This window comes from Scyliorhinus torazame, chromosome 6 (assembly GCF_047496885.1).
Source record: "Scyliorhinus torazame isolate Kashiwa2021f chromosome 6, sScyTor2.1, whole genome shotgun sequence".
In the NCBI taxonomy this organism is placed as follows: Eukaryota; Metazoa; Chordata; class Chondrichthyes; order Carcharhiniformes; family Scyliorhinidae; genus Scyliorhinus; species Scyliorhinus torazame.
Window position 1 is genome coordinate 119,906,028 of NC_092712.1, and position 16,929 is coordinate 119,922,956.

Sequence of the window (16,929 nt, forward strand, 5' to 3'; positions counted from 1 at the left end):
CCATCACTTGGTAGATGATCAAGGGGAGATTGATGGGATAGTAAATGACAAGATTGAATTTGCTCTGCTTTTAATTTCATCAGAATGAATGTAAAAAATGGAGCAGGGTGTCAGTTTGCCAAGTAGCTTCCTTTGACTTCAAACCATTGAAAATATTTAAATATCCTTTATCAACATTTTAAGCTGAAGGAATCTCAAAGTTCTATCATTCTATCGTGTATTGACAACTTTAAGTTTCAGGTCATATCATATTTGAAAATGAGTCATGGATGTTTGACAGATTTAATATACTTCTAACATAACAGTTCAGAAATTTTTCAAAATGATTTAACATCAACATTTTGAATATTTTTATTTACATGTATATTTTAACAAATTGATTAGAGGCGTCCAATTTCTAACAGGTGAATAAATACAAAAACCGTTAAATGTTAATTTTAGTTCTGAAACATTGAATTCACATGGATTCAGTCAAAGGAGGAAGAGTTTACATATCAGATCATGACTATCTTGATTATTGCATTTTTAAAAATTCAATCATTAGTTTGCCCGTTGTTAAATGTAAAGCCATTACCCTTGCTCCTTTTGCTAGATGCTTCATCTTAATGCAATGCCATAAATGTTTTTAACCTGTTGTGCTATTGGTTTATCAGATAATTCACCTTTTAGAAGATGTGTCCACAGTACTGCAACTAACTACAAAAATTGTGGATTACAATGGAAAAAGAAAAACATCCTGTAACAAAAGAATACACATTTGGGAATTTGGGAAATTACTGAAGGAATACACGGTCATTACTTACAGTACATACATTTGTAGAGTGCTCTGTCATATTTATATCATAATTAAAAGGTTTCATAATCCTTCTAGAGCAAATCATGTGATCTACTTCAATTAGTTCTGTATTTTAATGATTTTTTCAGTATGGCATTCCTACCAGAGCAGTCTGATAAGTAAATGCAGACCAAGTCGTAATACCCTATTTACAAGAAATGGACCTCAGTAAATCGCAAAGTAATGATATTGAGGGAATATACACAAGAAAATATTAGTGCAAGGAGTGGTACAGCTTTTACAGAACAACCTGCCAAAATAGAGTTCAATTCCTTTATAATTCTATCTGCAGACCAGATTTCTGAATGAAACTGAACATTTTAAAGTTATTTCCAATAAATAATTTGATTATGTTGGCTTTAATATACCGTACATCCAATATAAATATTTAAGAAGCATTAACCAAATGGTCACCTCTTTGTTAACAATTGGATACAGTCAATAGTACAAATTTAAATTGAACCAATTTAGCAGGTTAAAGTTTCATTAATTTGTCATTAGTTCATCCCGACAGAAGGCAAAATTTATGCTTGTATTGAGCGATGCATGCATCTACCAACTGAAGAGAAGAGCACATTACATTTTAAAAGTTAAGACATAAATCTTGTATTAGAAATGTAACTATATGCTTTTGCTTTAAATTTTGAAATTGTTGAGGGTCATCTGTTAACCCACCGGGTTTTCCATTACAAAGCAGTAGTGAGGGGATACTTGGAAATGGAATTGCATTAGAAACAGGCCTAGTTACTACAGCACTGGCTCTTCGTCTGTTGGGTGGGTTCATGAAGATCTACTCCTCTGCTTCTTCCACTGTTTGGTCCTGTATTCTGAGGCTCATTCTTAGGCAATTTCTTTGCTGCAAGGATGAGATTGTAGATTAAAGTCTTAACAGTTCATTTCCTGGGCCTCATCAATGAGAATGTTTCAGTATTTCTGCTCAAAATAACTTTGTTATTTGAATGCACCACATTCCTACCCAGTCAGAATGCTGAATTTCAAATCTCTCCATTGATGGTCCTAAACTAGTGCTCTGGTGCAGAGCCAAAACTATCGGAAACCTATCAAAGCCTATCTTAATTCTCTATCCAACCCCCTGGCATCTGTCCTCAGACTGCTACACTGTTCCAAAGAAGCTCAATGCAAGCTTGAGAAACAGCATCTCATTTTCAATTATACACTTCACAATTTTCCAGACTCAGTTCAACAATTTCAGATTATAACCTCTACCCCCTTTTATTTTTGGATGACAAAACACATTACATCTCAATTTTTCTAGTTCTGATGAAAAGTCAGAATTAAGAGTTGGCATGGAGTTGCGGAAGACTGTCGGGAGCCAAGGAACAGCAGAGGGATTGCAGTGCAAACGACCTTGCTGGGAGTTGGAGCGGAGGAGTGCACCATTTCACTTACTGGGAGTCAGCAGTGGAATTAAATGCAGCTGGGACTTCACCAGAAACTAGTAAGTTGATTGGCTGTTAAGTGCTCAATACAAGGGACGTAAGGGGGGATTGACACTGTTCTCTGCAGCAGAGAGCGGTAGTTCAAATGGCTGTATTGCCTGCCCGATGCCAGGTTTTGGGACTTTTGCGCAGCACTAGAGAGGAACTGAAGTGGGTTTTCTTTGGGGGGGGGGGCGCACTGCAGAGTCAGTATGAGGAGTTAGGCACCAAATTAAGCAGAACCTCAAAAGGTAATAAATCTCTGGATTATTACCCAAGCATTGTGCAAATTGTCATAAGGTAAATAGGAATGGTGACACTGATGCATTGCTCAAAAACTGGTGTAGGAGAAGTTGGTTCCAGTTTGTGGGGCACTGGCCTCAGTACTGGGGAATGTGGGGAATGTACCATTGGGACGGTCTATAACTGAACAGTGTTTGAACCAGTGTTTCAGCGACCGCAATACTGGGGAAGTAGACAGGGCTTTAAACTAAACAAAAGGGGAAGATGGGTGATGGATCAAGCTTGGGTAGATGCAGCACATCAAGGAATAGTCAAAGCAGGAGAGCAAAATAATAAAATGGGACTCGAGTGTCAGAGAATGGCAGGAAGGGATTAAAAAGAAACCAAAGAACGCATCAACTGTCAAAACAAGATGCTACAAAGATAACAAAAAGAAAAAACTAAAGGTTCTGTACCTAAATGTGTGCAGCATTCAATGTAAATGAATGGATAGCGCACATTGAAGTAAATATGATCTGATAGCAATTAGAGATGTGGCTGCAGGACGGCAAGGATTTGATCTGAATATTGAGGGGGGACATGATATTTGAGAAGCGTAGGAAGCTAGGTAAAGGTGAAGGGGTAGCGCTGTTAATCAAAGATGGCACAGGTGCATTAATTAGAGATGACCTTGGTGCAGATGATCAGGAATTAGAATCGGTTTGGGTGGAGATGAGGAATTGTCGGGGAAAGAGATCACTCATGGAAGAGGTCTACCGGCCCTCTTAACAGTTAACACAATGTAGGACAAAGTATACAAGAAGAAATATCAGATGCTTATGATAAAAGCACAGTAATAATCATGGGTGATTTCAATCGACATATAAACTGGAAAAATCAGACTGGCAGTAGGATTCTGGAACCAAAGGGCAGGTCATTTTTTAAAAAATAATCTTTGTCACAAGGAGGCTTACATTAACACTGCAATGATGTTACTTTAAAAGCCATATTAAACTTGGTATTATGACAGGATTAATGACCTCAGGATAAAAGAAGTACCTCAGTGGTAGCGACCACAATGATTGAATTTTAAATCCAGTTTGGAAGGGAGAAGAGTGGATCCAAGACTAGTAATTTAAACTTGAATAAGGGCAACTATTTGGACATGAAGCTGAGCGAGCTCAAGGTGAACTGGGATACTAGGCTGGATCAATAGCGAAGCACTAGCAGACATAAGGGGATAATGCAGAATAATCAGTTCAAGTACATTCTTACGATAAAGAATTATTCTAATGGGAGGACCCACAATCCATGATTAACTAAATAAGTTAAGGAAAGCATCAAGCGCATGGAAAAAGCATATAGCTGCAAAGAAGAGTGGCAGGACAGATGATTGGTCAGAGTATAAAGAACAACAGAAGGATTGAAAGGTTAAACTGGGAGAAAGAAATTGGAGTATGAGGGGAAGCTGGCTAGAAATGTAAAAACAAATACAAGAGTTTCTACAGTATTTAAAAGGAGGGAGATAGAGAACCTAGTGGAGTGGTGTAGCGACAACAATCTCTCCCTCAATGCCAGCAAAACTAAAGAGCTGGTATTTGACGTCAGGAAGCAAAGTACTGTACATACCCCTGTCAGCATCAACGGGGCCGAGGTGGAGATGGTTAACAGTTTCAAATTCCTAGGGGTGCACATCTCCAAAAATCTGTCCTGGTCCACCCACGTCGACGCTACCACCAAGAAAGCACAACAGCGCCTATACTTCCTCAGGAAATTCGGCATGTCCACATTGACTCTTACCAACTTTTACAGATGCACCATAGAAAGCATCCTATCAGGCTGCATCACAGCCTGGTATGGCAACTACTCGGCCCAGGACCACAAGAAACTTCAGAGAGTCGTGAACACCGCCCAGTCCATCACACAAACCTGCCTCCCATCCATTGACTCCATCTACACCTCCCGCTGCCTGGGGAAAGTGGGCAGCATAATCAAAGATCCCTCCCACCCGGCTTACTCACTCTTCCAACTTCTTCCATCGGGCAGGAGATACAGAAGTTTGAGAACACGCACGAACAGACTCAAAAACAGCTTCTTCCCCACTGTCACCAGACTCTTAAATGACCCTCTTATGGACTGACCTCATTAACACTACACCCTGTATGCTTCATCCGATGCCAGTGCTTATGTAGTTACATTGTATATGTTGTGTTGCCCTATTATGTATTTTCTTTAATTCCCTTTTCTTCTCATGTACTTAATGATCTGTCGAGCTGCTTGCAGAAAAATACTTTTCACTGTACCTCGGTACACGTGACAATAAACAAATCCAATCCAATCCTCTAGAGAGTGACACTGGGAGTGAATAGTGCATAACAAGGCACTGGCGGATAAAATATTTTGCTTGTGTTCAATATCAAGGATACAAAAAACCACTCCAATAATAGCAGTAAATCAGGAGGTGGAAGGGAGAGAAGAACTTGGTGAGATTGCAATCACTAGGGAAGCAGTTCGAAGAAAACTGATGGAACTGCGGGCTGAAATGTTTCTTGGTCCTGGTGGACTCAATCCTAGCTCTTAAAGGAGGTGGCTAACGAGATAGATGTGGTGTTAATTTTCCAAAATTTGCTAGATTTTTTAAACGGCTCCATCAGACTCGAAAACAACAAATATAACCCCTCCCCCCCCCCCCGATGCAAGAAAGGAGGGAGGCAGGCTACTGGAAACTATTGGCCAGTAAGCTCGACGTCTGTCGTGGGGAAGTTGTTAGAATCATTGAGGTTGTAGCTGGGTATTTAGAAAATCTCAAGGTAATCGGGAGGTGTCAGCACATTTTGAACGAAAAGTAATTAAAGAAAAAATTTAAGAGTCCCCAATTACTTTTTTCCAATTAAGGGGCAATTTAGTGTGGCCATTCCACCTACCCTGCACATCTTTTGGGTTGTGGGGTTGAAACCCACACAGACATGAGGAGAATGTACAAACACGAAAAATAGATTTAACCAAATTATTGGAATGTTTTGAAGGAGTAACATGTGCTGTGGATCAAGGGGAGCCTGCATACATGCTGTGCTTGGATTTCCAGAATGCATTTGATAAGGTTGTGGAAAAAAGATAATGGTGTGCAGGATAGAAGATTGGATGGAGAAAACAGTATGCATAAATGGGCCTCTTTCTGATTGACAGGATGAAATGAGTGGAGTCCCACCAGGTATTTGTGCTGGGATTTCAACCTTTTACAAGTTACATCAATTACTTAGATGGGGGAAGTGAAGGAAGATTGAAGGAATGGTAGCTAGATTTTCAGACGATACATAGACAGGGAGGAAAGTCTGTGAAGAGGACATAAGGATATATGTTGAGAGGTTGAGTGAGTGGGAAAATATTTGGCAGATGGGGTACGAGGGGAAAATGTAGTTATTCACTTTGGCAGGACAAAAAGTATAGTACGATTTAAAATGGAGAACGACTTCAGAAGCTGTATGTTTTCGTGATGAATCTTCAAAAAATATATGCAAGTACAGCATGCAATCAAGGCTAATGGATCATTATCCTTTATTACAAGAGAAATTGAACATAAAGGAAGGATATTATGCTTTGGCGGTTCACTAGATTGATACCTGGAATAAGCAGGATGTCTTATGTGGATAGGTTGGGCTTGTTTCTATTGGTGTTTAGAAGAATGAGGGGTGACTTGATTATGCATGCAAGATCCTGAATGGTCTTGACAAGGGAAGCATGGAAAGGATGTTTCCTTTTGTGTGTGCAACGGTAGATAGTTTTTTATTAGGCAAGGGAATCAAAGGTTGTCGCAGGTAGATGGGAATGTCGAACTCCCAAGCACAAACAGGTCAGCCACGATCTTGCTGAATGGTGGAGCAGGCTCAAGGGGCCAAATGATCTACTTCTTCCATTTTGAATGTTCGTTAGGCCAATTGGAAACATTATTGTTGCTTTCCACAGATGCTGACTGGAATTGCTGACTATGTGCAGCATTTTCTGCTTTTATTTTATATTTAACACTTAAGACTTTCCTTTTTCAACCATCCTTCGACAGAAAGGAAGATAAAGAATGGAGAAAAAGAATGTAATAGCGAAACAAGAAAACCAAATAAAATTTTGTTCGTTGAACCATCCTTCAAAAGAAAGGAAGATAAAGAAAGAATGTAGAAAAAGAATGAAATAGCGAAACAGGCAAATCAAATAAAAATGTGTTTGTTGAAAACGTCAGAAACTTTCAGATGACAAATAAGTTAGAATGTACAAGTGCTTAGTATAAAGGAATTAATCTTTCTACAAGACACTTGCATCATCTAGCTGAAACACTTGAGCTTAACAACTTTAGGCCTTAATTCTATTAGGCAGCAAGAATGGTGGCACCAGAGCCACTGAAAGAAAATACAGTATGGACTAGTATTTGGGGTGCGGATCCTCTATTGATATGATTGTCAGGGTATTTCAAACCCCTTGGGTCTACCTGCTTTTCTTCCACCACATTCCTCGGTCATGGAAGTTTTTAGGCAGGTTTTCCATGCTTCCCTTTGCTTTATTCTATTGTAACCATCTCCACTTCGGAATTTATCTTTTGTTCCCATACGCATCTCATTATTGCCTTGCTTCATTATCCCTTGTTATTTTAATTATCCTTGCTCTCTACCCTAACAAAAGAGCTTTTCCTATTGCTCTTTGCCTACACCTGTACCCTACTCTACACCGATAAAAGCTTTCCATCTCCAAGCAGCTTCCAGTTCAGGTAATTGACTAGAAGCATTAACCCAGTACCTCTCTCTACAGTCCTGCTGCAGGTTTCTAACATTTCATTTTTATTTCACACTTAAGTATCCACACTATTTTGCATTTGGTTTAATGGCTACTCTCATTTAGTGAGAAGATATATAAATAAATGAATCAAATTACATGGTTTATACATTCCTGAAACTGCCCAGAAACGTACAGAAGCAGCTTTTATTCCATTACTTTATATGCAAATGCAGTTTTTAAATGAAATTTTATTGCTGCAAGCTGCAATTATGGAAGTCAATTTCAATGTGATCAAGCTTACCTATTGCCAAAAATATTTCATTCACATTAATTGAAGTCTTTGCAGATGTCTCCATGAATAATAAGCTGTTGTCATCTGCATAGGACTGTGCTTCCTATAAACAGATCAATTAATTAGAAAGCAGTTTTCTTGGAGCCTGTCTGCAGGACTACAGCAACTATCTCATCCTTTTCAAAATGGCACAATTGGAATACATCCAGTTTTTCCACACAGAACAAGTATTTCTTTGTGTAACGTGGTCTGCAGTAAACACTTGAGAATGCCATTCTTGTGGACATTAGGGATACATAAATTCGGCAGCGTCAAAAAGAGATTCAATACTCAAGCAGTAGAACATTTATGCCAATCATATAAAAAACCACGCTATTACTAACAGTTTTGAATTAAAGCTTCTTAGGTCAGTGTAGCCATTATTTCTTTTTACCCTCACCTTCATTCTCCACAAAGCAGCAACTCATTTTGAGGTACACTGCTGTCAGTGCTACTTGGACAATTAATGCAATGGATTAACTGACCAAATCACAACATTAGCATTTACTAAGAAGGAAAACTGTTCAATAGGACAAAGCCAACCCTGTCAATTGGTCCCGTTAACCTAGTCCCAATGATCAGCAAATCGTTAGAAGGAATTGACCGCAGTGCTTTTAAGCAACACTTACTCACCAATCACCTGATCTTCAATATTTAATTTGACTCAGTAAAGGCCACTCAGCTCCAGGCCTCCTTATTTGGTCCAAACACGGGAACAACAGCTGCCATTCCAGGGATGGTGAGTGACTGATAGGCATTGCGGCAGATTTTGACTGGAGTGTGGCACCAAGTTAAAATGAAATTAATTAGGATTGTGAGGGCAAAATTCCAGTGGTTGAAGTTGAAAGCAAGACAGTTGTGGCTGTTGCTGAAGACCAAACATCTCAAGTATTTGATTGCTTTTGGGTGGGGGGGGTCCAGAGACGTTCCCGGAATTATTTCTCCAAGGTGATTATTTGGCTGCTGATAAGACACGGAGCTTGGACACCTCGTTGCCCAGCTGCAATAGGTCTCATTAGAGCAGCAGAAAAGCAGTTAATTTCTGTATTTTTCATATGTTTGAAATAAAGCAGTTTTATAATTCATCAAGCCTCACATCACCAAATGTTTGCTTGGCTTTCCTTCAGGGAGGTGAAGTGGTACGTGAGAAGATAAATATCTGGTTCATGTCACACAAGTCTCTACTGAGCAGTGAGAATCAACTTCCATCAGATAAAAAGATTAGACTGCTTACAGGAGCAACTGTGGCAATTGAATCAGAGAAAGATCAATGGGAGGCTCAAACTCAAATAGGTACTATGGAAAACATGTTTTTTCTGAGGAGATTAACAGCTGCCAGTTTAGATTTCAAATTACTAATTAAATCATAAACTGTTAGTCACAAGTGTGAAAGATGAACTTTACAAACCATTTTCGGTGCACCATGCCACCTGTTTTGAAAACATTTTTACCGCACACAGTAGAGATTGCTCATAGTTTACAAACCTGGAACTCTACTGCTCTCTTGTTAGCAAGATCAGCCTTGTTCCCTGCTAAAGCTATTACAATGTTAGGACTTGCTTGCCTCTGAAGCTCCTTAACCCAATTCTTGGCCCGTACAAAAGTATCCTGCAAATTGACAAAAGGAAATAGTGAACATGAGGAACTTTTAATGCCAAACAATGGGTGGACAGTTGCGCAGATTGGGGGGGGTCCATTCCTGTAAATTCTCAGAAGTGCAAAATTGCAAACGATTAACTTGCACATACGCAGAGTCAGCACATGTGCAGTGCACACTATGTGGGAAAGGCGAGAATTCAACATTCTAAATCACGGATAAGTGAAGTTTTGGGGCAGTGAACTGCAATTCTGTACAATTATATTTGCGCAGGCAAACACATTTGTAATAGAGGGGCTTAATTGTGTGTACCCAGAAACTACCACCTAAAGCTTTTCTGATGACCAAAAGCAGTTTAAATCACCCGCGCAGGCTATCAGATATTAACGAAAGCGTAATCTTAACATGAAGCCAAATGGCATAGTCTGCTTGTTGAAAGGACCTTCTTGTGACTCATTGCTTGTTTATGGATTTTCTTTTACCTACAATAAGGCTGTGTATAGGCAGTTATGTCTATTTTAATGGGGAAAATTTGAAGTTTTGCTAAATACCACAAAAAGCAAGGTTTAATGCAGAGATTTCTCCAACATAAAGCTTTTTAAATTTTGAACTAGAATTTAAAAAATTCTACATGTTGAGATAATCCAGCTGTGAAAGGAGGCAGCTCTGAAAGTCACTGATTTATACAGTGCAGCAAATTGTGCAAGTTGCAATAGTGCATAACAGTGCAACTGGCTTTTTAGGTAGTTTCAATTCAAAATAAAGGAAATTTTAACACCTACTGTTTTGCTTAAAAATATTAAAGAATCCGTTATTTGATTGAGGATTCTGTATTTGCACCAACATAAAGCTATTCAGCCCCTCAAGCATGCCCTGCCATTCAAGAAGATCATGGTTGATCTACTCTAGTTTCAAATTCCACATTCCCATCCATCACCAATAACCTTTGATTCCCTTGCTTAATAAAAATTCATCCACCTCCACCTCGAAAATATTCAATGACCTCACCACCTTCTGGGGCCGAGTTCCAAAGTTGCACAACCCTCAGAAAAACACTTGTGCACAGGCCATCCCCTAATTTTGAAACAGTGTTCCCTACTTTTGGACACACAAGTGGAAACATTATTTCCACATCTACCTTAGGATTGTTCAGGATCTTACATCAAGTCACCCTAACTCCTCTAGACTCCAGTGGAAACATGCCTGGGCTATCTAACCTTTCCTAAGACAACCCACTCAATTAGATCAATTGAGTAAACCTCCTCTGAACTGTCCCCAATTCATTTACACCCTTCCTTAAATAAGGAGACCAAAATACAAGGGAGACCCTAAAGAGTTGATGCAGTAAAGAGCCCATGACACTGACCCTTGGTGTTGAGAGGTGAATTATAAGGAAAGCAGCAAAAATATGTGCTTTTCAACCTTGCAAGATAATCTTGAGACATACAAGAGGCAGCACGGTGGCATTGTGGTTAGCCCAGTTGCTTCACAGCTCCAAGGTCCCAGGTTCGATTCCAGGCTTAGTTCACTGTCTGTGCGGAGTCTACACGTTCTCCCAGTGTCTGCGTGGGTTTCCTCCAGGTGCTCTGGTTTCCTCCCACTTTCCAAAGATGTGCAGGTTAGGTGGATTGGCCATGCTAAATTACCGTGGAGTGTCCAAAAATGTTGGGTGGGGTTACTGGGATAGGGTGGAGGTGTGGGCTTGGGTAGGGTGTTCTTTCCAACGGCCGTGCAGACTCGATGGGCCGACTGACCTCCTTTTGCACTGTAAATTCTAAGATCATAAATGATATACAAAATAGAATAAAATGACTGAACTAAATTGAAAATACAGAACAGGGGATCACAATTCATTTTGAAAGAAAAAAAAAAATAGGGCTGATACAAGAACAATGATTCCAAAGTGACAAATATACAAGATGAACTTCCAAAGGGTGCAATAGTTGACTTCAAATTTCTAGTTCGAAGACGGCCATGATTATCCTGCAACTTGCATAATATAGAAGAGAATGTAGAAAACGTGCAAATATTGCCAAACAGATTATACACCCTCCAAACCAAGGCACCCGAAGAGAGAAGCTAAAAAAAAAAAACTCCTGACAACAAAATGGCTTCAACACTCCCAAGGTCCAATGCAGCATTCTGACATGCAAAAACTTGCCCGGAACTTGTAAAAACACACTTATCCCTGCAATATTTTCAGAAATGTAAAGTTAGATATTACATCAGAAATTTCTAATCCGGGGACAGCACGGTGGTGCAGTGGTTAGCACTGCTGTCTCACGGCACCGAGGTCCCAGGTTCGATCACGGCTCTGGGTTACGGTCAGTGTGGAGTTTGCACATTCTCCCAGTGCTTGCGCGGGTTTCGCCCCTACAATCCAAAGATGTGCAGGGCAGGTGAATTGGCCATGCTAAATTGCCCCTTAATTGGAAAAATGAATTGGGTACTCTAAAAATATTTCTAATCCAAATTTTCAAAAATACCAAATTGGATAAACAGTATGATGATTGCCAGTTGACTCAATACCTCAAGATTCAAAACAACCCAAAGATGTACAGGGTAGGTGGATTGGCCACTCTAAATTGCCCTGAATTGGGAGAAAAAATAGAATTTGCCACTCTAAATTAAAAAAAAAGATTCAACACAAATATCGGTATCTATTTCAAGTCAAATGAATGCTTAGGGTGTAGATAAGGATGCTACTCACATCTACACATTTTCATAAAATTAGTTTATTCAGATACACCATCAGACTTCTGCTCAATTTTGCAGTTTAGCAATTTAAGTCCTCCTGACTTTTCCTACTTGTCTATAATACAGGTTTCCAAAAATATTCAGTTACCACTGCAAATTTAATAAACCATTCAAATATTAATTCTTCCAACACAAACTTGAATAAATCAGTGTCGGAAAATAAATAAAAATGGAACAAAAGCAAGAAAAACAAAATTAACTGCAATATCGAGAAAAATAAAAGTTGGAAGTCAGAGAAAGTAGTTGTAGTATTCTGGTCAAAGAGTTCCTTCTATAAGTAATGGACCGCTTAACTATTTTGGCATTTCTAAAGACATGCAAGTTTTTGTTTGCATTGAAATCCTACAAGTGACTCTGCTTTACTCAGAGATCTTTTAAGCCAGGGAGTTTCAAAAAATCATGCCAAGAAATTTGCATCCATAGCCAATCCAAGACAGGACAACTCGAGTGATTGAGAGATTTGGAGGGGGTTCACCCAACTGTATTGAATCTTAAAAGATCTGCATCATCAAAAATGTCAAAAGGGCACTCCAGCAGTGAAGGTGGCCCAATCAGGCAGCCTCAGTGCTGTCAATAATTATTTTTTAAAAATAAAAATCTTTCAATGGACAAAACTATATTGCTACATAAAATATGGGGAGGCAGCAGCATAGCAGTAATGTCACTGGACTTGTAATCCGGTGGCCTAGGCTAATACTCTGGGACATGGGCTCCAATAACACCATGGTAGCTAGTACATTTTGAATTCAATTAACTCTGGATGTGAAAAACTAATAAAAATTGCTATAAAGTAAGTTCCATCTGGTTTACTGATGTCCTTTAAAAGAAATCTGTTGGTTTCACCTGGTCTGACCTACAGATGACGGACTCTTAACTGCCTCTGAAATGGTCTAGTAAAGAACTCAATTCAAGGGCAATTAGGGATTAGCAACAAATGCTGGCTTTGCCAGCAACATCCACATCCTATGAAAGACATGGAAAATACAATGGACAAAATCCCTGAACCTACACCCTTGCCCCCTTTAAGAAATGAGCAATGGAAAATTTAGGGGGGAAAAAGAACAAGATAAACCAGTTGCAGGTCTGTAATCAGCAGGATAAGCATGATTTGGGGAGAAATCCTTACTTTCATATAGCTATCAATCTAGTCATATTTTTATCCCTGCATCTATATAATGTATGTTTCATATGTAATGTATGTAACAAATTCTTTAAAGCACTGAAATTACCATACTTCATTTTCAGTTCAAAACTTCCTGCTATTCTACAGATGCCCCAGTGTCATGTGAGAGTACCCTTTAAGAAATGGGTGTTGAAGAAATGTACCTTTAAGAAATGGAGCTGCTCATGTTGCTGGAGTGATGTCAGAGTGTGGGTGGAGCTGAGTGCCACTTCGCTTTTTTAGTTTCAGTTTGAGAAAGCTTGGGTGTGTCTGTGAGCTGCACTGCTATTGATCTCTGCCATGAAGGACTATCTCTTAATCATTTGGTGAATTCAGAAGAATTATAAATGTTTTCAGTCTCGAATGTAAACCCTAATGTGCTCCTGTTTGAAGTTTGTTAAGTCTTTTGGATGGTAAAAGGACAGCATACAGGTTATTTAGTGTTGTATTCTTTGGGGGGTGTATTTGATTTACTGGTTGCTAAGATGTTCACTTTAGAAAGGTTATCTTGAGTTCATAGAATAAACATTGTTTTGTTTTAAAAACCACTGGTCCATTTTCTGCTGTACCATACCTGTAGAGTAAGCCCGTGTGCTCCCCATACGACAATCTATTGAAAGTTTGGGTCAGGTGAACTCCATGATACACTTTGGGATTCTTTAAACCCTGGCCCATAACACCAGCAAACACTACCCATTTACTTAGAGTTCTACTAATTAAAAATCTCTCTAGCTTTTTGTTTCCAATTGGCAGGCCAGCAGATAATATCTCAATCGTCTCCTCAAACTTGGTGATTCCCACATCACACAGAGGAACTTTAACACCATTCATCCAACCAACAGAAAGTTGCACTTGATAGTCACAAAATGCACTATATGAACCAAGGTCTTCAGTGAAATGAAGTTTGAATATTGTACATTTACTGGAAATAACATTTTCATTCAACTTAACTCTTTGAAGCACTCCCATCAAAATTAGGCCTGTAACTGTATAATGTAATTGTTTGTAATCATTTGTATCACTTACATCATTTGTAATGTCGTATACCACTATAGCAGCTTGTGCTCCTCGATAGTACATTGGGGCCAAGCTGTGATATCTTTCTTGTCCTGCTGTGTCCCATATTTCAAATTTCACAGTTGTGTCATCCAGGCAGACAGTTTGAGTTAGGAAAGCAGCTGAAACAATTGCAGTTAAAAATTTGAATATTTTTGAAATGGACACTACAGAAACAAAAATTGTCAGCAAAACACAAAATATGTTTGCTTTTGCTCCAGTATTTAACACATTTAAAATTATGCATTCAAATCTGGGAATATGTATGTGATTGTCAACAAAATAGTTACAAGTAGCATTTTTATTAATTGACAACTCGATTAGTTAACCAGCTTGGAGCACTTCAACATCAATGCTGACCTTGTAGTCGATAGTCACACCCACCATTTCTTCTGACATCATCAACAAAACTGATTCACAGAAATAGAAATCAAAATAGAAAATCAAATAGTTACTTGGAAAGCAGCTTTTCAGATCTCAATTTAGCAGATGCAAGTGAAGCTCCAAAGCTTCATTTTAGCAGTAATTAAGTATTACTTGGCATGCACCCAGAGGAAACCCACGCAGGCACGGGGAGAACGTGCAGACGCCGCACAGACAGTGACCCAAGCCGGGAATCGAACCCGGGTCCCCGGCACTGGGAAGCAACAGTGCTAACCACTGTGCTTACGTAATCACTCCAATTAGTTATTACTGTGAACTTTACAAAGCAAGACTATTAACAAAATGTTAATTACAATTGCTAAAGATGCTACTTGTGACAAAGATTATAATAACATTTTACTGGGTCACAGTAACTGTTCAGGCTATAATCATCATAATCATAGAGATGAGATTAATAATGAAGAGGATCAAGAAACAACCAAAAGTAGAACTTCTAAATTGGAAGAGAGCTAATATTAATGGGATGGGAAGAGAACTAGCCAGGAAAAAGGAACCAGATTGCCAAAAGAGCTCATGGAACAACGGGTGATCTTTAAAAGGAAGATATTTTCAAGTACAGGCTAGGTCGATTCCAAAAGATGGCGAACAGTGGAACCAAAGTCAGAGCTTCTTGATGATGAGAGATGAGTTGTAATACTTGTCAGGGGAATCCTTCAAGTGAAGCCAGGTATAAGTTGAAAGGGGAAGTGAAGAGGAAAATAAGACCGGCAAAGATGAATATGGGAATAGAATAAAATGTCACCCAAAAATTGTCTACCAGTGTGTAAACAGTAAGCAAGTAGTAAGAGGTGATGTGGGGCCTAATATAACGGTGGTCATATATGCTTAGAAACCATAGGGCAAGACTAGAATACTTAAGAGTACTTTGCAGAAGTGTTTACCAAGGACGAGCACGTGGACAAATATCAGTGGGAGCAGAGCTGGTAGAGGTAATGGATGGGGTGAAAATCAGTAGGCAGGAGGTACTGGAAAGGCTGGCTGTGCTTGGAGTGAATAAGTCACCTACACCTGAAGACTTGCATTAAGTGAAGGAAGTGGGGCAGGGGCAGAGATACTGGAAGATCTTCCAATCTTCCCTAGATATGGAGGTGCCAGAGGATTGGAAAGTGTCAAGAATAAAACCCTTGTTCAATAAGGTGTAAAGATATTCCTAGTAACCATAGGCATGTGTCAGTTTGATATCAATAAGGGGAAAAAAATAATAGATACTTGGCGAGGTTACTGAAAGAGAATCAGCACAGGTTTGTAAAAGGCACATCATTCTCGACTAATCTAATTGAAATTTTTGATAATCAACAAGAAGGTGTAGGAAATTCAATAGATATTGAATACATGGATTTTCAGAAAGCCTTTTACAAAGTTCCACATAAAAAAGGTTGGTTAAAAAAATTGAGGTTCATTGAATGAGGGCAGCAGTCAGGTCAGATTTAAAAAAAAAATTAAAATAAAATCAGCAAGTATGCGTTTGTTTTTCTCCAAGAAACTGGAAAAGCCACAACTTTTTAATTATATATAAATGACTTGGATACTAGAATACAGGAGTAAAATTTCAAAATGTCCCTGATACCAAACTTGGGAGAGGTGACCAACAGTGAGGCTAATACCAATCAACTGCAACAGGCCATGGATATGTTCGCAGAAAGGCAAGCAAGTGACAGACAGAATTTAACAGTATCAGGTGACGTATTTTGGCAGAAGGGATAGGGAGAGGTAATATAGACTTAATGCGACAGTTGTAAATAATGTGCAGAAGAGGGGGAACTTGGGATTCATCTGCATAAATCTTTGAAAGGAGGAGGGCCTTTTGAGAGGGTAGCTAGCTAAGCATACAGGATCTTGGGCTTCATAAATTGAACACAAAAGCAGATAGGTTATGATGAAACACAACTATTATTACTAGAGTAATGTATTATGTTATAGCTTAGGAAGGACATGAAGGCCCACGATAAGGTACACGGGAGAAATGTGCCTTAGGTTGAGGGAATTTAGTTACGGGTTGAGACGTTGGGGTTGTTCTCCTTGGAGCAAAGGGAATTTGGGGGAAGATTTGATAGAGGTGTACAAGATTGTCAGGTTTAGATAAGGTCTAAACAAAGAAACGTTTCCCCCACAGTTGTCCAAAGGTTATGTGGGGTTATAGGGATATGGCAAGGGAGTGGGTCTGGTGCTCTTTCGGCTGGTTGGTGCAGACTTGATGGGACAAATGATTGGCTTATAGCTGATGGTACAAGGAGTAGGGGACACAGGTTTAAGATTTTGAGCAAGGGATGCGAAGAAGAACTTGTTCCTGCAATGCAATGAGTGGCAATGATCTGCAACTTACTG

General features: G+C 39.2%; 1 protein-coding gene across 7 annotated transcripts in view; it reads right to left on the reverse strand.

Moving 5' to 3' along the window:
• Window positions 1–326: 326 nt before the first annotated feature.
• rab5aa (RAB5A, member RAS oncogene family, a) overlaps window positions 327–16,929 on the reverse strand; it is a 43,611-nt gene continuing 27,008 nt past the window's right edge. For all 7 annotated transcript variants that reach the window (XM_072508737.1, XM_072508740.1, XM_072508738.1 and 4 more), the window contains 4 exons: window positions 14,131–14,282; window positions 9,074–9,196; window positions 7,559–7,652; window positions 327–1,691 (listed from right to left, as the gene is read on the reverse strand). In XM_072508737.1, coding sequence (XP_072364838.1) covers window positions 1,576–1,691; window positions 7,559–7,652; window positions 9,074–9,196; window positions 14,131–14,282 — 485 coding nt within the window. In that variant the 3' untranslated portion in view covers window positions 327–1,575. The remainder of the gene's footprint in view (window positions 1,692–7,558; window positions 7,653–9,073; window positions 9,197–14,130; window positions 14,283–16,929) is intronic.